This window comes from Martes martes, assembly GCF_963455335.1.
Source record: "Martes martes genome assembly, chromosome: 1".
NCBI classification, from domain to species: domain Eukaryota; kingdom Metazoa; phylum Chordata; class Mammalia; order Carnivora; family Mustelidae; genus Martes; species Martes martes.
In genome coordinates, this window is record NC_137888.1 from 205,620,806 (window position 1) to 205,647,134 (window position 26,329).

A 26,329-nucleotide genomic window follows, 5' to 3' on the forward strand; every position below is an offset into this window, starting at 1 on the left:
GTAGTCTCTCATGGTTCACCTCCCCTTCCAATTTCCCTCAACTCCCTTCTCCTCTCCATCTACCCTTGTCCTCTATATTATTTGTTATGCTCCACAAATAAGTGAAACCATATGATACTTGACTCTCTCTGTTTGACTTATTTCACTCAGCATAATCTCTTCCAGTCCTGTCCATGTTGCTACAAAAGTTGGGTATTCGTCCTTTCTGATGGAGGCATAATACTCCATAGTGTATATGGACCACATCTTCCTTATCCATTCATCCGTTGAAGGGCATCTTGGTTCTTTCCACAGTTTGGCGACCGTGGCCATTGCTGCTATAAACATTGGGGTACAGATGGCCCTTCTTTTCACTCCATTTGTATCTTTGGGGTAAATACCCAGGAGTGCAATTGCAGGGTCATAGGGAAGCTCTATTTTTAATTTCCTGAGGAATCTCCACACTGTTCTCCAAAGTGGCTGCACCATTTTGCATTCCCACCAACAGTGTAAGAGGGTTCCCCTCTCTCCACATCCTCTCCAACACACGTTGTTTCCTGTCTTGCTAATTTTGGCCATTCTAACTGGTGTAAGGTGGTATCTCAACATCGTTAAAATGTCTATACTGCCCAGAGCAATCTATACTTTTAATGCCATTCCAATCAAAATTCCACCAGTATTTTTCAAAGAGCTGGAGCAAATAATACTAAAATTTGTATGGAATCAGAAGAGACCCCGAATTGCTAAGGAAATGTTGAAAAACAAAAATAAATCTGGCGGCATCACGTTACCTGATTTCAAGCTTTACTACAAAGCTGTGATCACCAAGACAGCATGGTACTGGCATAAAAACAGACACATGGACCAGTGGAACAGAGTAGAGAGCCCAGATATGGACCCTCAACTCTATGGTCAAATAATCTTTGACAAAACAGGAAAAAATATCCAGTGGAAAAAAGACAGTCTCTTCAATAAATGGTGCTGGGAAAACTGGACAGCTATATGGAGAAGAATGAAACTTGACCATTCTCTTACACCATACACAAAGATAAACTCGAAATGGATAAAAGACCTCAACGTGAGACAGGAATCCATCAGAATCCTCGAGGAGAACATAGGCAGTAACCTCTTTGATATCAGCCACAGCAACTTCTTTCAAGATATGTCTCCAAAGGCGAAGGAAACAAAGGCAAAGATGAACTTCTGGGACTTCATCAAGATAAAAAGCTTCTGCACAGCAAAAGAAACAGTCATCAAAACAAAGAGGCAACCCACGGAATGGGAGAAGATATTTGCAAATGACAGTACAGATAAAAGGTTGATATCCAGGATCTATAAAGAACTCCTCAAACTCAACACACACAAAACAGATAATCATATTAAAAAATGGGCAGAAGATATGAACAGACACTTCTCCAATGAAGACATACAGATGGCTACCAGACACATGAAAAAATGTTCATCATCACTAGCCATCAGGGAGATTCAAATGCTGGTGGAATTTTGATCGGAATGGCTTGAAAGGGTAGATTGCTCTATGCAGTATAGACGTTTTAAAATGTTTATTCTTCCAATCCATGAGCATGGAATGGCTTTCCATCTTTTTGTGTCTTCTTCAATTTCTTTCATGTGTGTTCTGGAGTTCCTCGAGTACAGATCCTTTACCTCTTTGGTTAGGTTTATTCCCAGGTATCTTATGGTTCTTGGTGCTATAGTAAATGGAATCGATTCTCTAATGTCCCTTTCTGTATTTTCCTTGTTAGTGTATAAGAAAACAACTGACTTCTGTACATTTCTTCTGTATCCTGCCACATTACTGAATTGCTGTATGAGTTCTAGTAGTTTGGAGGTGGAGTCTTTTGGGTTTTCCATATAAAGTATCATGTCATCTGCAAAGAGAGAGAGTTTGAGAGAGAGAGTTCTTCCTTGCCAATTTGGATACATTTTATTTCTCTTTGTTGTCTGATTGCTGTTGCTAGGACTTCTAATACTATGTTGAACAAGAGTGGTGAGAGAGTTCTTCCTTGCCAATTTGGATACATTTTATTTCTCTTTGTTGTCTGATTGCTGTTGCTAGGACTTCTAATACTATGTTGAACAAGAGTGGTGAGAGTGGGCATCCTTGTTGTGTTCCTGTTCCCAACGGGAAGGCTGTGAGCTTTTTCTCATTGAGGATGATATTTGCTGTGGGTCTTTCATAGATAGATTTGATGAAGTTCAGGAATGTTCCCTCTATCCCTATACTTTGAAGCATTTTAATCAGGAACGGATGCTGGATGTTGTCAAATGCTTTTTCTGCATCAATTGAGAGGACCATATGGTTCTTCTCTCTTCTCTTATTGATTTGTTCTATCACATTGATTGATTTGCGAATGTGGAACCATCCTTGTAACCTTGGGATGAATCCCACCTGGCCATGGTGGATAATCTTTTTAATGTGCTGTTGGATCCTGTTTGCTAGGATCTTGTTGAGAATCTTAGCCTCCATATTCATCAGGGATATTGGTCTGAAATTCTCTTTTTTGGTAGGGTCTTTGCCTGGTTTGGGGATCAGGGTAATGCTGGCTTCATAAAAAGAGTCTGGAAGTTTTCCTTCTGCTTCAATTTTTTGAAACAGCTTCAGGAGAATAGGTGTTATTTCTTCATTGAAAGTTTGATAGAATTCCCCAGGGAATCCGTCAGGTCCTGGACTCTTGTTTTTTGGGAGGTTTTTGCTCACTGCTTCTATCTCCTTACTAGATATCAGTCTATTCAGGTTGTCAATTTTTTCCTGATTCAATTTTGGGAGTTTATAGTTTTCCAGGAATGCATCCATTTCATGTAGGTTGCTTAGCTTATTGGCATATAACTGTTGATAATAACTTCTGATTATTGTTTCTATTTCCTTGGTGTTAGTTGTGATCTCTCCCTTTTCATTCATAATTGTATTAATTTGGGCTTTCTCTCTTTTCTTTTGGATTAGTGTGGCCAATGGTTTATCGATCTTATTGATTCTTTCAAAAAACCAACTTCTACTTTCATTGATGCATTGTATTGTATCTCTAGTTTCTATCTCATTAATCTCTGCTCTAATCTTATGTCCCTTCTTGTGTGTGGATTTGGCTTAATTTGTTGTTGATTCTCCAGTTCTTTAAGGTGTAGAGGCAGTTGGTGTATTCTGGATTTTTCAATTTTTTTGAGGGAGGCTTGGATGGCTATGTATTTCCCCCTTAGGACCGCCTTGGCTGTATCCCATAGGTTTTGGACCGAAGTGTCTTCATTCTCATTGGTTCATGCTGTGCTTCTATTTATTGAAGCATGGAAGACTGATGTCCACAACTGAGGAGATTTATTCATTGAGGTGAAGAGTTGTTTAAAGTCTTCTATGTTTTATCATCCACCATCTTCCTATTTCTACTTGAAAACATCCAGTGTTACCTGCTAATATGACTTTCTCTATTGTTACACAAAATAACTCCCTTTTCCTAGTATTTGTCACAAACGCTAAGGGATGATGAATCAATAGTATCAACATTATCCATTTTGTAACTCCTTCTTGGTCAGAACTCTCTTCCACCTGCTTGATCAGAAGATGCTTCACAGATGAACTGGATGTCCTGCTGGTTGTGTGGTTCAGGATCACTAGTTCTTCTGAACCAACACGTTTGTCCTTAAAACTGTGCCAATGACCCAAAAGGAAGCCACATATAATCACTGGGTCATAAAGTCACCGGAAATAAACTTGAACAACAGAAAGATCATGACTTCTCTCCCCCTTTTCAGATTAGGTGCCACAAATAAAAACAAGTACATGTTCTTTTTTTTTTTTAATTTTTTATTTATTTTCAGCGTAACAGTATTCATTGTTTTTTCACCACACCCAGTGCTCCATGCAATCTGTGCCCTCCCTAATACCCACCACCTGGTTCCCCCACCCTCCCACCCCGCCCCTTCAAAACCCTCAGGTTGTTTTTCAGAGTCCATAGTCTCTCATGGTTCACCTCCCCTTCCAATTTCCCTCAACTCCCTTCTCCTCTCCATCTACCCTTGTCCTCTATATTATTTGTCATGCTCCACCAATAAGTGAAACCATATGATACTTGACTTTCTCTGCTTGACTTATTTCACTCAACATAATCTCTTCCAGTCCTGTCCATGTTGCTACAAAAGTTGGGTATTCGTCCTTTCTGATGGAGGCATAATACTCCATAGTGTATATGGACCACATCTTCCTTATCCATTCATCCGTTGAAGGGCATCTTGGTTCTTTCCACAGTTTGGCGACCGTGGCCATTGCTGCTATAAACATTGGGGTACAGATGGCCCTTCTTTTCACTACATCTGTATCTTTGGGGTAAATACCCAGCAGTGCAATTTCAGGGTCATAGGGAAGCTCTATTTTTAATTTCCTGAGGAATCTCCACACTGTTCTCCAAAGTGGCTGCACCAGTTTGCATTCCCACCAACAGTGGAAGAGGGTTCCCCTTTCTCCACATCCTCTCCAACACACGTTGTTTCCTGTCTTGCTAATTTTGGCCATTCTAACTGGTGTAAGGTGGTATCTCAATGTGGTTTTGATTTGAATCTCCCTGATGGCTAGTGATGATGAACATTTTTTCATGTGTCTGGTAGCCATTTGTATGTCTTCATTGGAGAAGTGTCTGTTCATATCTTCTGCCCATTTTTTGATATGATTATCTGTTTTGTGTGTGTTGAGTTTGAGGAGTACTTTATAGATCCTGGATATCAACCTTTTATCTGTACTGTCATTTGCAAATATCTTCTCCCATTCTGTGGGTTGCCTCTTTGTTTTGATGACTGTTTCTTTTGCTATGCAGAAGCTTTTTATCTTGATGAAGTCCCAGAAGTTCATCTTTGCCTTTATTTCCTTCGCCTTTGGAGACATATCTTGAAAGAAGTTGCTATGGCTGATATCAAAGAGGTTACTCCCTATGTTCTCCTCGAGGATTCTGATGGATTCCTGTCTCACGTTGAGGTCTTTTATCCATTTCGAGTTTATCTTTGTGTACGGTGTAAGAGAATGGTCAAGTTTCATTCTTCTCCATATAGCTGTCCAGTTTTCCCAGCACCATTTATTGAAGAGACTGTCTTTTTTCCACTGGATATTTTTTCCTGTTTTGTCAAAGATTATTTGACCATAGAGTTGAGGGTCCATATCTGGGCTCTCTACTCTGTTCCACTTGTCCCTGTGTCTGTTTTTATGCCAGTACCATGCTGTCTTGGTGATCACAGCTTTGTAGTAAAGCTTGAAATCAGGTAACGTGATGCCACCAGTTTTATTTTTGTTTTTCAACATTTCCTTAGCAATTCGGGGTCTCTTCTGATTCCATACAAATTTTAGTATTATTTGCTCCAGCTCTTTGAAAAATACTGGTGGAATTTTGATTGGAATGGCATTAAAAGTATAGATTGCTCTGGGCAGTATAGACATTTTAACGATGTTTATTCTTCCCATCCAAGAGCATGGAATGGTCTTCCATCTTTTTGTGTCTTCTTCAATTTCTTTTAGGAGTGTTCTGTAGTTCCTCGAGTACAGATCTTTAACCTCAACAAGTACATGTTCTAATTGCCTCATGTCTCTTTGCTTAGACTACTGTGTCAGTCAGCTTTTGCTGTATAACAGGCTGTCCTTGTCAAATGGGATATCATACTGATGTGGGGTGACCAAAGGCAATGGTCAAGAAAGAATTCTTGAGACAGTTTTGTTGCAAAGGGATGCTTTTATTATAGCATGGGGACAGTACCTGAAGACAGGGAAAGTTCCACTGGGATTGTGAAAAGTGATTGATTCTATACTTTGAGTTTGTGGAAGGAGGCAGGGGGTAGAGATAATGTAAGTTTCTAAGGAATCTCTGTATGCTGAATATGAGGTTTACAGGACCTTAGAGGTCTGGCTATTGTCAATATAAGGTTGCTGTTAGTCTGTAATGAAACATCACCATTAAGGCAGCCATATGTTCCTGAGGTGGTGTCACTCTCTGAATGTCTGAGGAATTCATCAGGGGCTTCAGTTTGTAAGGAGATTGACTTTTACCTACATTTCTCTTGCCTTTCTTCTCCTCATCAATAATACCTTTACAATCAAATGACATTATATACTGGGAAGCATTTTTGATCTCTGCTGGGTTCCTCATGCGTCTATGGACAGGAATGAATCTTTAAATTGTGTGTCTAAGGTTCATCAATGGTGTTGTATGTGGCAGTAGGGCCAATTTATGACCTTATTACTATATTTCTATATGTAAGTTATTCTTTTACTTAGAAGTTGAATGAAATTATGTGAACTGTTTGAATTTCATCTCACTGTTCCTACAACTAAAGAAAACACTTGTTTTCCTTCTCTATTAGAAGAGCTCTCTCCCAAACTTTCAATGGAGAGTCAGCTACCTGTGCTCTAGATCCTACCCTTATCTGTGTGCCATAAATATTTTCCACTTAATTAAATTATTGGATTATAATGACACATAATAAACTACATAATTAAAGCATAGAATTTGATGAATTAAAGAAGCCACATGAAAATGAGGAGTACCTAGTGCAAGTTTCCATTTGTATATAATAAGACTGTTAGTTAAGCTTTGACTGCTATGTTAGGTAATTATTAAAAATTTAAGTTCCCTGAGCCTCTTTCCTTATTTCTCAAGGTGGTGTGGAATACTAAATATAATGATAAATGAATCTTGTAAGAAAAGAATGAAGTGTATGTAAATTCATTTTTTTTACTCCAAAAAAAAAAAATCCAGTATAGTCGTTGTGACTTGTGTGTGTGTGTGTTTGTACACATTTTTCTTTTAAACGAGTATGCCCTCCACATGCTCATTTAAATGCATACACACACAGACATGTATACACACACAATTTATGATTTCATCTTTTGTATTGAAAGGAAACTTGAGGGAGAATTGGAGATGATAGCACTGAAAGGAGTGAATGACTGAATCAACATGAAATAAAAGGATGAAAATATATAGACACCAAAACATAAATTATAATGAATGACTTTCATTTTGATCCTGAGTTCCTTCCCTATGTGACTGCCTCAAAGGCCTCAGAATCAGACCACAGACACATTCATACTACAAGGAATTCAGTGTGCCAGGTGATGGGACAGAATGTCTCCAAATCGATTTAATTTTTTTTCTAATTAATGTAGGCTTTTTAAATGTAAATTGCCCTCACCCAAGGAAACCTATGAATGAATTCAAAAGATTAAACTTAATATCTTCAAATAGTTTTATTGACTGTGTCCATATGAGATTCCTCCTGCTGCTGTAAAATATCCCCACACTAGTTGCTTAACACAAACACATACGTGCTCTGCAGTTCTGGAAGCAGAAATTTGAAAGGAGTCTCATCAGGCTAATAGCGCATGTCTATAGGGTTGAGTTCCTTCTAGAGGCTCATGGGAGAATCTGCTTTCTTTCTAATTCTAGTCTCAATTTTTGGCTGCTTGCATTCTTTGCTCATGGCTCTTCCTCCACCTTCAGAGCCAGCAGGGCAACATTTTCAAAATCTCTCTGACACCAAGTCTTTTGTCTTCCTCATCTACGTTTGGAGGACGCTTGTGATTACTTTTGTCCTATCCGGACAGCCATAACTGATCTTTTTTGTCTTAATGGCAGCTGAATAGCAATCCTGTTTAATCTATTACTTTAATCCTTCCTTGCTATAAAAAATAACACCTTAAAGGTACTAGGGATAGCTCTATTTTGAACTTTCTGATGAAGTTCCACATTTTTTTTTTCCCTGAGGGCTGCACTAATGTGCATTCACACCATTGATGATAGAGGGTTCCCCTTTCCCACATCCTCAAAAACACCTGTTGTTTCATGAGCTATTACTTTTAGCCATTCTGGCCGGTGTGAGGTAGTATCTCTTTGTGTTTTTGATTTGTATTTCCCTGAGGGCTAGTTATGTTGAACATTTTTTCACGTTTTTGTTGGCCATTTGTATGTGTTCTTTGGAGAAATGTCTGTTCATGTCTTCTGCCCATTCCTAACTGGGATTTTCTGTTTTTTTTTTTTTTTTTTTTTTTTTTTTTTGTATGTTCAGTTTAATAAGTTCTTTATCTTGGAAACTAGTCCTTTATTTGATATGTCATCTGAAAATATCTTCTCCCATTCCATAGGTTGCCTTTGAGTTTTGGTGACTGCTTCCTTTGCCCTGAAGAAGCTTTTTATCTTGATGAAGTCCCAATAGGTCATTTTTGTTTTTGTTTCCCTTGCTTCCCACTACAAGTCTAAAACTTGCCACAGCTGAGGTCAAAGAGGTTGCTGTCTGTATTCTCCTCTAGGATTTTGATGGATTCCTGTCTCACATCTAGGTCTTTCATCCATTTTGAGTTTATTTTCATGTATGGTGTCAGAAAGTGGTCCAGTTTCTTTCTTCTGCATGTGGCTGTCCAGTTTTCCTAACACCATTTGTTGAAGAGATTGTCTTTTTTCCATTGGATATTCTTTCCTGCTTTGTCAAAGATAAGTTGACCATATATTCCAGGGTCTGTTCCTGGATCCTCTGTTCTATTTCATTGATCTATGTGTCTGTCGTTGTGCCAGTACCATACTGTCTGGATAATTACAACTTTGTAATACAGGTTAAAGTCCAGAAATGTGATGCTTCCAGCTTTGGTTTCTTTTTTTGTTTGTCTGTTTAAATATTTATGTATTTGTTTGAGAGAGAGTATGTGTGCAGGCAAGGGAAGGGGCATAGGGAAAAAAGAGAGATAATCCCAAGTAGATGCCCCACTGAGCAAGAAGCCTGACACTGGAATTGATCGCAGGACCTGAACCATGACCTGAGCTGAAATCAAGAGTTGACCAATTAACCAAATGGGCCACCCAGATGCCCCTTCATTTCCTTTTTCAACATTACTTTGCCTTTTGGGGTTTTTTTTTTTTGATTCCATACAAATTTCAGAATTCTTTGTTCCAGCTCTGTGAACATGTTGATGGTATTTTGATAGGGATTTCATTGAATCTGTAGAATGCTCTAGGTAGCACAGACATTTTAAAAATATTTGTTCTTCGAATCCATGAGCATGGAATGTTTTTCCATCTCTTTGTGTCTTCCTCAATGTCTTTCATAAGTGTTCTACAGTTTTCAGGGTACAGATCCTTTACCTCTCTGGTTATTTATTCTTATGTATCTTATGATTTTTGGTGGAATTGTAAATGGGATCCATCCTTGATTTCTGTTTCTGCTGCCTCATTATTGGTATATAGAAATGCAACAGACATCTGTGTGTTGATTTTATGTCCTGAGACTTTTGCTAAATTCCTATGTGCATTCTACAATTTTTTTGGTGGAGTCTTTTGGGTTTTCTACATAGAATATCATGTTGTCTGCAAAGAGTGAATTTTGACTTCTTCCTTGATGATTGGATGACTTGTATTTCTTTTTGTTTTCTGATTGCTAAGTTTAGGACTTCCAGTACTATGTTGGACAACAGTGGTGACAGTAGATATCCCTGTCACATTCTTGCCCTTAAGGAAAAAGCTTTCAATTTTTCCCCATTGAGAATGATATGAGCTGTGGGTCTACCCTATATGGCCTTTTCGATGTTGAGGTATGTTTCTTCTGTTCCTACTGCCTTGAAGGTTTTTTTAGCAAGGAAGAGTGCTGCATTTTGTAAAAAAAATTTTTTTCTGAACCTATTGAGGGGATAATATAGTTCTTACCTTTTCTTTTATTAATGTGGTGTATCACTTTGATTGATTTGGAGATTTTCAACCCCCTTGCAACATAGGAATAAATTCAACTTTGTCATGGTAAATAATTCTTTTAATGTACTGATGGGGAGAGGTTGCTGGGAAGATGACAATGTAGGAGGACTCTGGGCTCACATCTTGCCACATGGCTACCTAGAGAGCACCCATATCGGCATAAATAATCCAGAAAGCAAGTGGAAACTCTCCACAGCCTGCATAGACAAGAAGCCACAGGAAAGAAGATCCACCCCTTCAATAACTCTTGGCAAGATCCCATCAAAGCAGTGCCACAAGACTGGCAACGTGCGTGCTGCCCAGACAAGGGTCAGCATCACTCCAAAGCGAGTCCTACTCCATGGAGAGTGGAAGATAACCACACACCAGTCTGACTGTGACCCCAGCAGTGAACTGGGGCAGGCAGCTGGTTTCACTGCAGCCTCCCTGCCACCATCAACAAAAGCTTCTCAGGGGACAACATAGGGAAAATGCCTGCAGCTAGGTGCTATTTCTTCTCTGGCAAACACCTGCTCTGAGTCAACTCAAACCCAGCACAGGTCTGGACCATCTCACTAACCCCATGGGCACCAGATTCTGCCCACGTGTATTGCAGAGAACCATTGCAGGCTGGACTGAAGGCAGAGAACCATTGCAGGCTGGACTGTAGGCAAACATAGCTCCTCCACAACGGTGGGACACCCCTGTAGCAACACACATAGGTGACATCCTTGAAGCACCATTTTCTGGTGAAAAGGAGACATCGTACTGCAGGACCTCTTCTTCATAAAGCCACTACTTTCAAGTGCAGGAGATGTAGCTGACTTTCCTAACACAGAGAAACAGACCCAGAGTTAGACAAAATGAGAAGACACAAATGAAATTTGGGACACAAATGTCCCAAATGAAAGAGTGGAACAAAATCAGAGCAAGAGATCTAAACAAAAATGTAGATAAGTAATATTTCTGATAGAGAATTTAAAGAAATGTTCATAAAGATACTCACTAGACTTGACAAAAAAGTGCAGTACCTCTTTGACACCCTCCACCAAGAGATAGAAGATGTAAAAAAGAACTAATTAGTGCTATTGGACTCACTAAATAGAAATAAAAAATAGAGCACAATAACAAATGAGGAAGTAGAAGAATGGATCAGCCACCTGGAGGACAGAGTAATGGAAAGTAATCAAGCTGAGCAGATGAGAGGAGGAAATAATACACAAAATAAGAATAGACCCAAGGAACTCAGCAGCACTGTCAAACATAACAGCTGCATGACAGGGATCCTAGAAGGAGAAGAGCAAGAAAAGGGGGCAGATTTGTCTGAAGAAATAATAGCTGAAAACTTCCTGAATCTGGGGAAGGAAAGAGAAATCCAGATCCAGGAGACACAGAGAACACCCAACAAAACAAAACCAAAGGGGTCTGCACCAAGACAGGGAGTAAATAAGATAGCCAAAATTAGTGATAAAGAGAGAATTTTCAAAGGAGCAAGAAAAAGGAAAGCAGTGACATACAATGGAAACCCCATATGGCTATCAGTGTTTTTCAGCAGAAACTTTGCAAGTACTGTATGGTGACTAACATAACATAATTAAATAATAATAATAATAAAGATGTAAATTTAAGAAAAAAAGAAAGAAAAAAAAGAAACTCTGCAGGCTAGAAGGGGGCAGCATGATAAACTCCAACTGCTAAAAGGAAAAAAAATCTACAGCCAAGAATATTTTATAACACACTAATTTTTTTTTAAAAGAATACTCTATCCAGCAAGGCTTTCATTTAGAATAGAAGGAGAGATAGAGTTTCCCGGAAGAACAAAAGTGAAAAGCAAAACCAGCCATGTCCCTGTCACACACAATGCTATCAGCCTGTGGGTCCCATATTCACAGTCCAGCCGTTCTCCTGCCTGAGTCACCATGCATGGCCTGCCACCTGCTCAATGTCAAGTCAACATGCTTTCACCTCAGATTGCCACGGGCTCAAATTGTCACTCTTCCCCTCAAATTCCAGCCCTTGTGCTCAAGTCTGTGCACAAAATTAGGCATAATTATAACAGCAGAATGAGGCAGTCCAAACAGTGACACTATTTCTACAGAATATATAGTGGATAAAAGGAGTGTGCTAGGCTAAGAACATCTCCAATGAGCACATAAAAGAACAATACATACAGCATGATTCTCATTAGTAAAAGAAACAAACCCAGGAAAAATTAAACAAGATGAAATCAGAGAGGGAGACAAACCATAAGACTCTTAAGCATAGGAAACAAACTGAGGGTTGCTAGAGGGGAGGAGGTGGAGAGACAGTGTAACTGGGTGATGGGCATTAAGGAGGGCATGTGATGTAATGACCACTGGATGTTCTGTGCTATTGATAAATCACTGAACTCTACCTCTGAAACTAATAATACAATAATGTTAATTAATTAAATATAAATTTAAAGAAAGAACCCCCGCCCCCGAAAATAAAGTACTGAAGGGTCTGAATAGCTAGTACCTTGTTGAGAATTTTTGTATCCATATTCATCAGGGATATTGGTATATAATTTTCCTTTTAACTGTGGTTTTTGTCTGATTTGGGTATCAAAGGAAGGCTGGCCTCGTAAAGTGAGTTTGGAAGATTTCCTTCTACTTCTATTTTTTGGAACAGTTTCAAAAGAATAGTTATTAATTCTTCTTTTTTTATTTATTTTATTTTATTTTAATAAACATATAATGTATTTTTATCCCCAGGGGTACAGGTCTGTGAATCGTCAGGTTTACACATTTCACAGCACTCAACATAGCCCATACCCTCCCCAATGTCCATTTCCCCACCACCCTCTCCCGTCCCCCCTCCCCCCCTGCAACCCTCAGTCTGTTTCTTGAGATTGAGTCTTTTATGGTTTGTCTCCCTCCCAATCCCATCTCTTCATTTTTTCTTTTCCTACCTCCCCCCAACCCCACCCCGCCTTGCATCTCCACTTCCTCATATCAAAGAGATCATATGATAGTTGTCTTTCTCTGATTGACTTATTTCGCTAAGCATGATACCCTCTAGTTCCATCCACGTCGTCGCAAATGGCAAGATTTCATGTCTTTTGATGGCTGCATAGTATTCCATTGTGTATATATACCACATCTTCTTTATCCATTCATCTGTTGATGGACATCTAGGCTCTTTCCACAGTTTGGCTATTGTGGACATTGCTGCTATAAACATTCGGGTGCGCGTGCCCCTTCGGAGCACCACGTTTGTATCTTTAGGATATATACACAGTAGTGCAATTGCTGGGTTGTAGGGTAGCTCTATTTTCAGTTTTTTGAGGAACCTCCACACTGTTTTCCAGAGTGGTTGCACCAGCTTGCATTCCCACCAGAAGTGTAGGAGGGTTCCCCTCTCTCCGCATCCTCGCCAGCATCTGTCATTTCCTGAGTTGTTAATTTTAGCCATTCTGACTGGTGTGAGGTGGTATCTCATTGTGGTTTTTTTTTTTTAATTAAATTTTTTATTTATTTTCAGCGTAACAGTATTCATTGTTTTTTCACCACACCCAGTGCTCCATGCAATCTGTGCCCTCCCCAATACCCACCACCTGGTTTCCCCACCCTCCCACCCCCCACCCCTTCAAAGCCCTCAGGTTGTTTTTCAGAGTCCATAGTCTCTCATGGTTCACCTCCCCTTCCAATTTCCCTCAACTCCCTTCTCCTCTCCATCTGTACTTCCCTGATGCCGAGTGATGTGGAGCATTTTTTCATGTGTCTGTTGGCCATCTGGATGTCTTCTTTGCAGAAATGTCTGTTCATGTCCTCTGCCCATTTCTTGATTGGATTATTTGTTCTTTGGGTGTGGAGTTTGCTAAGTTCTTTATAGACTTTGGACACTAGTCCTTTATCTGATACGTCGTTTGCAAATATCTTCTCCCATTCTGTCAGTTGTCTTTTGGTTATGTTAACTGTTTCCTTTGCTGTGCAAAAGGTTTTGATCTTGATGAAATCCCAATAGTTCATTTTTGCCCTTGCTTCCCTTGTCTTTCACCATGTTCCCAGGAAGAATTTGCTGTGGCTGAGGTCAAAGAGGTTGCTGCCTGTGTTCTCCTCAAGGATTTTGATGGATTCCTTTCTCACATTGAGGTCCTTCATCCATTTTGAGTCTATTTTCATGTGTGGTGTAAGGAAATGTTCCAGTTTCATTCTTCTACATGTGGCTGTCCAATTTTCCCAACACCATTTATTGAAGAGGCTGTCTTTTTCCATTGGACCTTCTTTCCTGCTTTGTCGAAGATTAGTTGACCATAGAGTTGAGGGTCTATTTCTGGGCTCTCTATTCTGTTCCATTGATCTGTGTGTCTGTTTTAGTGCCACTACTATACTGTCTTGATGATGACAGCTTTGCAATAGAGCTTGAAGTCCAGAATTCTGATGCCACCAACTTTGGCTTTCTTTTTCAATATTCCTTTGGCTATTCGAGGTCTTTTCTGGCTCCATATAAATTTTGGGATTATTTGTTCCATTTCTTTGAAAAAATGGGTGGGATTTTGATACGGATTGCATTAAACGTGTAGATTGCTTTAGGTAGCATAGACATTTTCACAATATTTGTTCTTCTAATCCAGGAGCATGGAACATTTTTCCATTTCTTTATGTCTTTCTCAATTTCTTTCATGAGTACTTTATAGTTTCTTGAGTATAGATTCTTTGCCTCTTTGGTTGGGTTTATTGCTAGGTATCTTATGGTTTTGGGTGCAATTATAAAAGGGATTGACTCTTTAATTCCTCTTTATTCTGTCTTGTTGTTGGTGTAAAGAAATACAACTGATTTCTGTGCATTGAGTTTATATCCTGACACTTTACTGAATTCCTGTACAAGTTTTAGCCATTTTGGAGTGGAGTCTTTTGGGTTTTCCACATATAGTATCATATCATCTGCGAAGAGTGATAGTTTGACTTCTTCTTTGCCAATTTGGATGCCTTTAATTTCTTTTGTTGTCTGATTGCTGAGCCTAGGACTTCTAGTACTATGTTGAATAACAGTGGTGATAACGGACATCCCTGCCGTGTTCCTGACCTTAGCGGAAAAGCTTTCAGTTTTTCTCCATTGAGAATGATATTTGCGGTGGGTTTTTCATAGATGGCTTTGATAATATTGAGGTATGTGCCTTCTATCCCTACACTTTGAAGAGTTTTAATCAGGAAGGGATGCTGCACTTTGTCAAACGCTTTTTCAGCATCTATTGAGAGTATCATATGGTTCTTGTTCTTTCTTTTATTAATGTATTGTATCACATTGATGGATTTGCGGATGTTGAACCAACCTTGCAGCCCTGGAATAAATCCCACTTGGTCGTGGTGAATAATCCTTTTAATGTACTGTTGGATCCTATTGGCCAGTATTTTGGTGAGAATTTTAGCATCTGTGTTCATCAGGGATATTGGTCTGTAATTCTCTTTTTTGGTGGGATCCTTGTCTGGTTTTGGGATCAAGGTGATGCTGGACTCGTAAAATGAGTTTGGAAGTTTTCCTTCCATTTCTATTTTTTGGAACAGTTTCAGGAGAATAGGAATTAATTCTTCTTTAAATGTTTGGTAGAATTCCCCTGGGAAGCCGTCTGGTCCTGGACTTTTGTTTGTTTGGAGATTTTTGATGACTGTTTCAATCTCCTTACTGGTTATGGGTCTGTTCAGGTTATCTATTTCTTCTTGGTTCAGTTGTGGTAGTTTATACATCTCTAGAAATGTATCCATTTCTTCCAGATTCTCAAATTTGTCGCTGTAGAGTTGCTCGTAGTATGTTCTTTTAATTGTTTGTATTTCTTTGGTGTTGGTTGTGATCTCTCCTCTTTCATTCATGATTTTATTTATTTGCATCCTTTCTCTTTTCTTTTTGGTAAGTCTGGCCAGGGGCTTATCAATCTTATTAATTCTTTCAAAGAACCAGCTCCTAGTTTTGTTGATTTGTTCTATTGTTTTTTTTTAGTTTCTATTTCATTGATTTCTGCTCTGATCTTTATGATTTCTCTTCTCCTGCTGGGTTTAGGCTTTCTTTGTTGTTCTCTCTCCAGCTCCTTTAGGTGTAGGGTTAGGTTGTGTATTTGAGACCTTTCTTGTTTCTTGAGAAAGGCTTGCACCACTATATATTTTCCTCTCAGAACTGCCTTTGTTGTGTCCCACAGATTTTGAACCGTTGTGTTTTCATTATCATTTGTTTCCATGAATTTTTTCAATTCTTCTTTAATTTCCTGGTTGACCTATTCATTTTTTAGAAGGATGCTGTTTAGTCTCCATGTATTTGCGTTCTTTCCAAATTTCCTCTTGTGATTGAGTTCGAGCTTCAGAGCATTGTGGTCTGAAAATATGCAGGGAATGATCTCAGTCTTTTGGTACTGATTGAGATCTGATTTATGACCCAGGATGTGGTCTATTCTGGAGAATGTTCCATGTGCACAAGAGAAGAATGTATATTCTGTTGCTTTGGGGTGGAATGTTCTGAATATATCTGTGATGTCCATCTGGTCCAGTGTGTCATTTAAGGCCTTTATTTCCTTGTTGATCTTTTGCTTAGATGATCTGTCCATTTCAGTGAGGGGAGTGTTAAAGTCCCCTGCTATTATTGTATTACTGTCGATGTATTTCTTTGAAATTTTTATTAATTGGTTTATGTAGTTGGCTGCTCCCACATTAGGGGCATAGATATTTAAGATTGTTAGGTCTTCTTGTTGGACAGACCCTTTGAGTATGATATAGTGTCCTTCCTCATCTCTTATTATAGTCTTTGGCTTAAAATCTAATTGATCTGATATAAGGATTGCCACCCCAGCTTTCTTCTGATGTCCATTAGCATGGTGCATTGTTTTCCACCCCCTCACTTTAAATCTGGAGGTGTCTTCGGGTCTAAAATGAGTTTCTTGTAGGCAGCATATGGATGGGTTTTGTTTTTTTATCCATTCTGATACCCTGTGTCTTTTTATTGGGGCATTTAGCCCATTAACATTCAGGGTAACTATTGAGAGATATGAATTTAGTGCCATTGTATTGCCTGTAAGGTGACTGTTACTGTATATTGTCTCTGTTTCTTTCTGATCTACTACTTTTAGGGTCTCTCTTTGCTTAGAGGACCCCTTTCAATATTTCCTGTAGAGCTGGTTTGGTGTTTGCAAATTCTTTCAGCTTTTGTTTGTCCTGGAAGCTCTTTATCTCTCCTTCTATTTTCAATGATAGCCTAGCCTGATATAGTATTCTTGGCTGCATGTTTTTCTCGTTTAGTGCTCTGAATATATCATGCCAGTTCTTTCTGGCCTGCCAGGGCTCTGTGGATAGGTCCACTGCTAATCTAATATTTTTACCCTTGTATGTTACAGACTTCTTTTCCCGGGCTGCTTTCAGGATTTTCTCTTTGTTGCTAAGACTTGTAAATTTTACTATCAGGTGACGAGGTGTGGACCTATGATTGATTTTGAGGGGTGTTCTTAGCATCTCCTGGATTTTGATGTTTGTTCCCTTTGCCATATTAGGGAAATTCTCTCCAATAATTGTCTCCAATATACCTTCTGCTCCCCTCTCTCTTCTTCTTCTGGAATCCCAATTATTCTAATGTTGTGTCATCTTATGGTGTCGCTTATCTCTCAAATTCTCTCCTCGTGGTCCAGTATTTGTTTGTCTCTCTTTTGCTCAGCTTCTTTATTCTCTGTCATTTGGTCTTCTATGTCACTAATTCTTTCTTCTGCCTCATTTATCCTGGCAGTGAGAGCTTCCATTTTTGATTACACCTCATTAATAGCTTTTTTGATTTCAACTTGGTTAGATTTTAGTTCTTTTATTTCTCCAGAAAGGGCTTTTATCTCTCCGGAGAGGGTTTCTCTAATATCTTCTATGCCTTTTTCGAGCCCGGCTAGAACCTTGAGAATTGTCATTCTGAACTCTAGATCTGTCATGTTACCTATGTCCGTATTGATTAGGTCTCCCGCCTTTGGTACTGCCTCTTGTTCCTTTTTTTGAGGTGAGTCCTCCGGAGGAGCCGAGAGCTTGGGGTTCCACTCCTCAGTGCGCTCTCAGAGCAAAGCACCCAACGGCCCCGCCTCCCTGGCTTGCGGTCGCGCCTCAAGGAAAGCAGTCAATTGCTGGAGCTTTCAGAAAGTGATCGATTTTCTGTTTCTGGAATTGTTGCTCTTCTTCTCTTCCATTTCCTGTTGTATTTGTAGGCGTTCACAATGGTTAGATAAGCTATCTAGCTGATCTCCTGCTACCCGATGTCATCTCAGCCTGCTACTTCTCCGCCATCTTGACTCCTCCCCCCCTCAGTTATTAATTCTTCTTTACATATTTGGTAGAGGTACCCCTGATGGCTCAGCTGGTTGAATGTCAGCTTTCAGCTCAGGTCATGATCCCAACATTCTGGGATCGAGTACCACATCAGGCTCCCTGCTCAGTGGAAAGTCTGCTTTTCTTCCTCTGTCTCTCCCCCTGCTTGTACTTGCTCCCTCTCTCTCTCTGGCAAATAAATAAAATCTCTTAAAAAAATGTTTGGTAGAATTTCCCTGGAAACTATCTGGCCCTGGACTCCTGTTCGTTTGAAGATTATTGATTACCAATTCAATTTCTTTGCTGGTTATGGGTCTTCATAGGACCTAGCAAATGTACTACTAAGAATTTATCCAAGGGATACAAAGATAGTGATTTGAAAGGTCACATGAGCCCTAGTGTTTATAACAGCAATGTCCACAATATCCAAAACATGGAAAGAAACCAAATGTCCCTCAACCAATAAATGGATAAGGAAGATGTGGTACATATATACAAAGGAGAATTACTCAGCCATCAAAAGGATGAAATCTTGCCATTTGAAATGACATGGGTGGAACTAGAGTATTATGCTAAGTGAAAGAAGTAGTCAGAAAAAGACAAATACCATGTGACTTTTCTTATATGTGAAATTAAAGAAACAAAACTGATGAACATAGGGAAGGGAGGGAAAAATAGAATAAAATAAAAACAGAGAGGGAACCAAAACATAAAAGACTCAACTACAGAGAACAAATTAAGTTTGTTGGAGGGGAGTTGGGTGAGGGGATGGTATAATAGGGTGACGGGCATTAAGGAGGCATGTGATGTAATGAGCACTGGGTGTTATATGCAACTGATGAATCACTAAATACTACCCCTGAAACTAATAATGCACTGTATGTTAACTAGCTTGAATTCAAATAAAATTCTAAAATAATAATAAATAAATAAACGTACTAGGAGTTAAGCTGTGGACACATAGGGGGAGACAAGATGGCGGAGAAGTAGGAGGAAGCGCGGTTTCAACCTGTCCCCTAAGGTGAGCTGATTACCTACCAAAAACTCTGATCACCCATGAAATCAGCCTGAGATCAGAATTATACACTTCTGGATCTCTAGGGGGGCAGAAGACGCCAGTGGACAGGTAAAGTGGAGTGGGAACATCGGACTGATGTCAGAAGATAAAAGGGGGAGGGAGCCACCAGAAGTGACCCATTGGAAAGTAATACCCCAATACGAGATTGTCCTGTGATTGGGGACCAGCATTAACTTGGAGTCAGGTTGAAATCACTCAAAAAGAGCAAAAGATCTTAAGGGGAAATTGGTGGAATTGGGTGGTTAGGGACAGGGACTTAAGCCCACAGACCCAGGATGGCCACCACCAGCAGGGAACCAGAGAGAGCAGTGAAGAAGCCAGGTCTTGGTCCCTGAGCCAAAGGTGTGCCTGAGAGCGTCTGGGTGGTGGCGCCTATGAGGGTGAGGGAGACTGCTGTGGACGCCAGCCTGCAGAACCACAGCCTTTTGCACTCTGCATGGATGCTGTGTAACCAGGTTCTGAGTTGTGCCTCACACCCTCCCCTGAGAGAGGACTGTGCAGGACCCCGCTGGCGCTCTCTAGGACCCAGAGAGTATGAGCACTCTCAGCCCAGGCCAGCATGAAAATCTCAGTGTGTTATGTCTGCTTGGGACCTCTCTGGCAGTCTGGAGCTGCCCAGACAGCCACAGCTAGTATTTCTCATGGTTTTGGGTACAAGCGAGACTTCCTGTGACCCCAGAGACTGTGATTGGGGACGTGCTCTGCCAGTGGCAGAAGGGAATTTATGTGCTCTGGAGCACCCAGAGGGGAACAAACTGAGGCTTCTCTCTGAGGTGGAAGTCTGGGTGCAGTTTGCTTTCCTCTAAACCTCCAAAGAACGGCCAAAAGCTGCTAAGGGGAGAAACAAACAAACAAACAAACAAACTCTCCAGAGATCAAAAGCTTCTAAACAGCAACGGAAACAGTCAACAAAATAAAGAGGCAACCCACGGAATGGGAGAAGATATTTCCAAATGACACTACAGACAAAAGGCTGATATCCAGGATCTTTCGAGAATTCCTCAAACTCAGCACACACAAAACAGATAATCATGTCAAAAAATGGGCAGAAGACATGAACAGACACTTCTCCAATGAAGACATAAAAATGGCTATCAGACACATGAAAAAATGTTCATCATCAGTAGCCTTCAGGGAGATTAAAATCAAAACCAAATTGAGATACCACCTTACACCGGTTAGAATGGCCAAAATTGACAAGACAGTAAACAACGTGTGTTGGAGAGGATGTGGAGAAAGGGGAACCCTCTTCCACTGTTGGTGGGAATGCACGTTGGTGCAGCCACTTTGGAGAACAGTGTAGAGATTCCTCAAGAAATTAAAAATAGAGCTTCCTTATGACCCTGCAATTGCACTACTGGGTATTTACCCCAAAGATACAGATGGAGTGAAAAGAAGGGCCATCTGTACCCCAATATTCATAGCAGCAATGGCCACGGTCGCCAAACTGTGGAAAGAACCAAGATGCCCTTCAACGGATGAATGGATAAGGAAGATGTGGTCCATATACACTATGGAGTATTATGCCTCCATCAGAAAGGATGAATACCCAACATTTGTATCAACATGGGCGGGCATGGAAGAGATTATGCTTAGTGAAATAAGTGAAGCAGAGAGAGTCAAGTATCATATGGTTTCACTTATTTGTGGAGCATAAGAAATAACATGGAGGACATGGGGAGCTGAAGAGAAGAAGGGAGTTGGGGGAAATTGAAAGGGGAGATGAACCATGAGAGATTATAGACTCTGAAAAACAATCTGAGGGTTTTGGAGGGGCAGGGGATGGTAGGTTGGGTGAGCTTGGTGGTGGGTATTTTGGAGGGCATGTATTGCATGGAGCACTGGGTGTGGTGCCTAAACGATGAATTCTGGTACACTGAAAAGAAATTTAAAAAATTAAAAGAAAGTTGTGGACACACATTGGAGGGTCTTATTTTGTCTACTACAAGGTCTTTTTCATAAGTGTATTTCAGTCACTTATGAAAGCAATAAACAGAGTTTATGAAGCTTGAAGAATGAGTTGAATACCTGGTTTCCTCAAAGTTCATGCTATGACAATATTTGGTGGAAAATTCTTAAATTTCCCTATACCTAACTCTAACTCAGGACCACAGCTTTGCTAATCAAGACTTGTCCACACACCAGGACCTATATATCAACATCACCTAAGAGTTTTCTACAAAGGCAGAATCTCTGGGCCAAAAAATCTGATCTGTGATCAGATTCTACATTTGTAGTGGGACCTGTTTGGATTCATAGGTACACTGAAGTTGGAGAAATGCTGGTCTAAATGGATTTCTTATGTGTTATGGTTGACTTTTGTGGCAGGATGATATATTGGGGATGCTTTCCTTTGGATTGTAGGTGTTCTGAACCATCCCTTCAGACATCACCAGATATCCCCAGGGGCAAATTATTTTCTAACTGAAGCCAATGCCACAGAGCTTGATAACTAGAAGCATCGTGACAAAATGACACTCAAGACTCACCACATAGTCACATATTCACACTAGCTACCACCAAGCACCGTGTCTACAATGAAGATTGGAGTACATAAATATACTTCCTCAGGGATAAGATGTTTATAAGATTAAATCAAATAATCCCTATGAGATGCAAGCTCAGATTATAGTACATAAAATGATCTAAACACATTTGTTTTAGTTATCAACAATTTTATGACAAAGGCCCAAGTCACAGTTCTTAATTTGTATTAAGTAAGAAATTCCTAATTGTAACAGCAAATGTGTTTGAAGCCAATATGTGTAGTGGCCAAGATTTATCAGCAGAAGAACCCACTTCTTTGCCTTATTGAAAAGAAGAATAGACCCTGTCTGGAGATAACCAGCTCTGGGTCTCCACCACAGGTCAATGCTTTGAAGATAAAAAGACCTAATCCAGACAGGTTATTAGGTCTTAGACTTGTTGAAAATGACAACTTGGAGCTGGAGATAAGATGCCAGGAGATTCACACATCAGGAAGGGGGTTAAGTTAAAGGAAAGGGAGTAAAAGGAGTTTTTAAAAATTAGCAAAAATCGGATTCACTTGACCTGTAACCCTGTCTTTTAGGAACTGAGATTCAGTAGGAAAATATCCTTTCAGTCCAGAGAACTTTTCCACTTGGGAATCATGTGCGTAGAGGCCCTTGTCACAAGAGGGAAGTGTGCCTAATGAGCAAATACAGGGATCTGTAAGTACCTCCTCATCTCCAGTCCATCAGCCCAGGCAACCTTGGAAGGGAAGGACAATGCTTCATGTTTCTTTGTTCCAAGTCCAAATTCTGGCTAGGAGCTGACACTTTAGTGCCTCCCGCTGTCTCCAATGAGGACAGAGCTTGACTCCCTATCATCTGCTGTCCAGGGAGGAATTCAGATTTCCACAGGGTGACCTTCCTGCCAGACCCCCCAGCCAGGTGAGTCCAACACCCCAGTCATAATCCTCTGAATTTTAGTAAGATCTGAGAAAGGGGACCGATTTCATATTCTTCCAAAAAGATATCCCTTTATGCCATCATTTATTTAGCAATTCAAACTTTTCCAATGAAATAGAAATACAATTTTGCCATGTGGAAAATGTTTTTATACATTGAGACCTAATTACTAAATCATTTAACAAATAAAAACTGAGGATCTGCCACAGACCAGAACATTCTAGGAACACTATGTGATATATTCTTTCATATCTAGTCTTTTTCCAATTTAGTTATTAATCCACACTGCTATCATTGATGATTACTATTTCATATCCCATTTCAGTTCATTTTGGTTTTTCATACAAATTCGTCTGGGACAGTTGCTCTGAAACTACTCATTTTACATTTTAACCTGGTTTTGTGATCACTTCATTCTTTTCATTCTCTAATTTTTCATATTCCTAGGCCTTTTTATATTAAGAACATACATTCGTATAACTTGGTGGAAAAAAAAACAACTAAAACAAAAGCGAACCAGAAAGGTGAAGTCCATGAACTTTTGAATCATGTCTCATAACAATGAGGGCAGCACAATGAAATAAATGTGTGTATGATATGATGTCCACAGACAGAATGATCTGAAGCAAGTTATTGAGTACAAAATAGAATTGTCATGGTGTGGTCTGGATTATAGGGCATGGTCTGTGGACCCCTTTGCATTTTGAATGAAATCCAGGTTGAGGATTAGAGTGGGGCCCTTGGGTTTGTCAAAAGAGATACCAATACCCAAAGCCCACGAATATCAATGAAAAAATGCCACATAAGAGAAGGGAGAAATGATCTAACATTTTCCTTTGGACCACATAGAAAAGAATTGGCCGAAACCCTCAGTCTGGTGGTGGGTATTAAGGAGGGCATGTATTGCATGGAGCACTAGATGTAGTGCATAAAGAATAAATCTTGGAACACTAAAAAATAAAAAAAATAAAAAATATATGTTATATTTATAAATTAAAAAAGAATTGGCCAAATAATAATCCAGAAGGTACAGGAAAAACAAGTCTTCTGTGCTTGACATAAAAATGCCCAACTTTTTGTAATATGTATACTTCTTTTTATGAAGTGTGGTTTATCCCTTTGCTCATTTTGGGGGTGTACAATATAAATATATTTTATATATTTGTGTGTGTGTATATATATATATATACACATGTATATGTATATATACATACATATCTATCTTATTATTTATATTTTTTCCATAGGAGACTTAAGAATTGGCATTTCTGCATTTTGTAGGGGAAAGTCACTGATCTGGCCTACTTGCATTGGATCTATTCCTAGCGTAATCAGGAGGTGAGGGCTGAGAAAGATAAAGGAATAACACAACCCAGGAGACCATGGTGTCCTGCCTGTGTGTGACTTGTAGAGTGTGAGCAGTTCCCACAACAGGGTGCCAGTACTCAGAAATCCCAAAGTGACAAAATCCAGGGGCCAGAACTGAATCAAGAGAAGACCCTAAGAAAGGGATCTGGTTAAATTCATGGGTTGCGTTTGCAATATGATGGATACAGTGGGAGCAGTGGAGAGGCAGTGTGGACCTGGATATCCCTGTGCCTTGAGGGTTCAGAAGTAACAGAGAGGTCAATTCCCTCCTCGGTATGTCTGATGGTATCTCTCCTCAGTCTCACTCCTGCTCATTCCCCTTGTAGCATTGACCTTGCTTCTTTGACTTGAACATTGGAAACAAGTACCTTCCTCAGGACCTTTGCACTGGCCATTCCCTCTGTGGGCACACACTTCCCCCAAAATCCTTTATCTACTCCTCTGTCATACTTGAGGTCTGTGTTCCAATATCACCTTGTTTGCAGAATGCCCTAAATACCCAAGAAAATAGGTATTCATTCTGTTTTTTTCCCTGTTTTCTTTTTCTTCATACCACCTCCAACCACCTGAAATGCTATTTAATTTTCTTATTTTTCAATGTATTCTTTCTCCATCATTGTATGATATGTACTTTTGTTCTTACCACCCTATACTCCTTGCCTACACAATGCCTAAAACGGGGCCAGACTTATTTATATTTCGGAAATTTAGAATAATTTTTGAATTAAAACTGTAGAATACAAGGTCTTTGGTGGAAAAAAGTGATTAGAACAAAAACTCCATAACTATGGTTGTATAGGTGGTCCCCTGAAGAGGAGCATATCCATGTACAATATATAAAAGTAAATTCATAGAATACAAAATTTTAAAAGTGGCATTTCAAAACTGAGAGTAATACAAGTTTGTGTGAAAATTAGTCATGCTATTTGCTTCTGTCCTTGAAGTCACCTTCACCACATGGAACCAGGAAATGTTACACAAATTTCAGAGTTTTGCCTTCTGGGACTGTCAGAAGACCCAGAACTGCAACCCCTCATATTTGGGCTTTTCCTCTCCATGTACATGATCACTGTGTTTGGAAACCTGCTCATCATCCTGGCCGTCAGTTCAGACTCCCATCTCCACACCCCCATGTACTTCTTCCTCAACAACCTGTCCTTTGTAGACATCTGTTTTACCTCCACCACCATCCCCAAGATGCTGTGGAACATCCATACTCAAGGCAAAGTCATAACCTATGCAGGCTGCCTCACGCAGATTTATTTTCTCATACTCTTTGCTGTGTCGGATGTCTTTCTCCTGGGCGTGATGGCCTATGACCGGTTTGTGGCTGTCTGTCATCCCCTGCACTACATGGTCATCATGAACCCCCGGCTCTGTGGACTGCTGGTTCTGGTGTCCTGGATCATTTCTATCCTGAATTCCTTGTTACACAGTTTAATGATGTTGCAGCTGTCCTTCTGTACAAACTTCAAAATCCCACACTTTTTTTGTGAACTCAATCAGATGATCCAACTTGCCTGTTCTGATGTTTTACTTAATAACTTGGTGATGTATTTTGCAGCTGTCCTGCTGGGTGGGGGTCCTTTCTCTGGGATCCTTTACTCTTATTTTAAGATTGTTTCCTCCATACGTAGAATATCATCAGCTCTGGGCAGGTATAGAGCATTTTCCACCTGTGCATCTCACCTCTCAGTTGTCTCCTTATTTTATTGCACTATGCTTGGTGTGTATCTTAGCTCTGCTGCTACCCAGAGCTCCCACTCAGGTGCAATAGCCTCAGTGATGTACACGGTGGTCGCTCCCATGCTGAACCCCTTCATCTACAGCTTGAGGAACAAAGACATAAAGAGGGCTCTGAAAAGAATCATTGGGGTTCCAGTGATGTAAGGGCCACTCATCCTGGGGCTAAAGAAGTGCCCATGATTGCACAGTTCACACACTCAGAGCCAGGAACAGCCATCGTTTGATCCAACTGGGAAATAGAATCAGCTCCTTCTATTTATTTCCTGGAATTTCCATTTGTTTGAATTCAACTTCTCCATACATTTAAGATTCTGCCCTGATAAATGGTTTTCCCCTTTGTCCATATCTTACTTTTTCAAAGTTTTTTCCAGCCCTGACTAAGAATATTTGGAAATTCCCATTTATGTCATGGGGTACCATGGATTTCTTAAGAATACTTAACTGAAATATTTATAAAGCTTTAAATATTTAGAAGGCTTTAAGAGCACAAAGAAATAAAATAATTTATGTTTACATCTTTATTGTGTATTTCTACTCTCATACTCCCATAGAATTAAAGGTTTCCTTCAAATATAATGCTTGTAAAATTTTGCTTCATTTTTGTAAATTCCACTATTATTTTTTAAGTGTCAAAAATGTATAACTCAAATACCACTAAAATTCTACCCACTGTGAATATTTTTTTACAACAAATGGTAGGAGTAGGGAAAAAAAGAATACTTCCTACTTGGAGTGCCTGGGTGGCTC

At 39.8% G+C, this 26,329-nt stretch overlaps 1 protein-coding gene across 1 annotated transcript in view; it reads left to right on the forward strand.

Annotated features, from left to right (window-relative positions):
• Nucleotides 1-25,726, forward strand: part of LOC308340084 (olfactory receptor-like protein OLF4) — a gene marked incomplete at both ends in the record, with an annotated part of 133,927 nt that extends 108,201 nt beyond the window's left edge. Inside the window, one exon of the mRNA XM_080799252.1 lies at nt 25,688-25,726. Coding sequence (XP_080655378.1) covers nt 25,688-25,726 — 39 coding nt within the window. The remainder of the gene's footprint in view (nt 1-25,687) is intronic.
• Nucleotides 25,727-26,329: the final 603 nt, after the last annotated feature.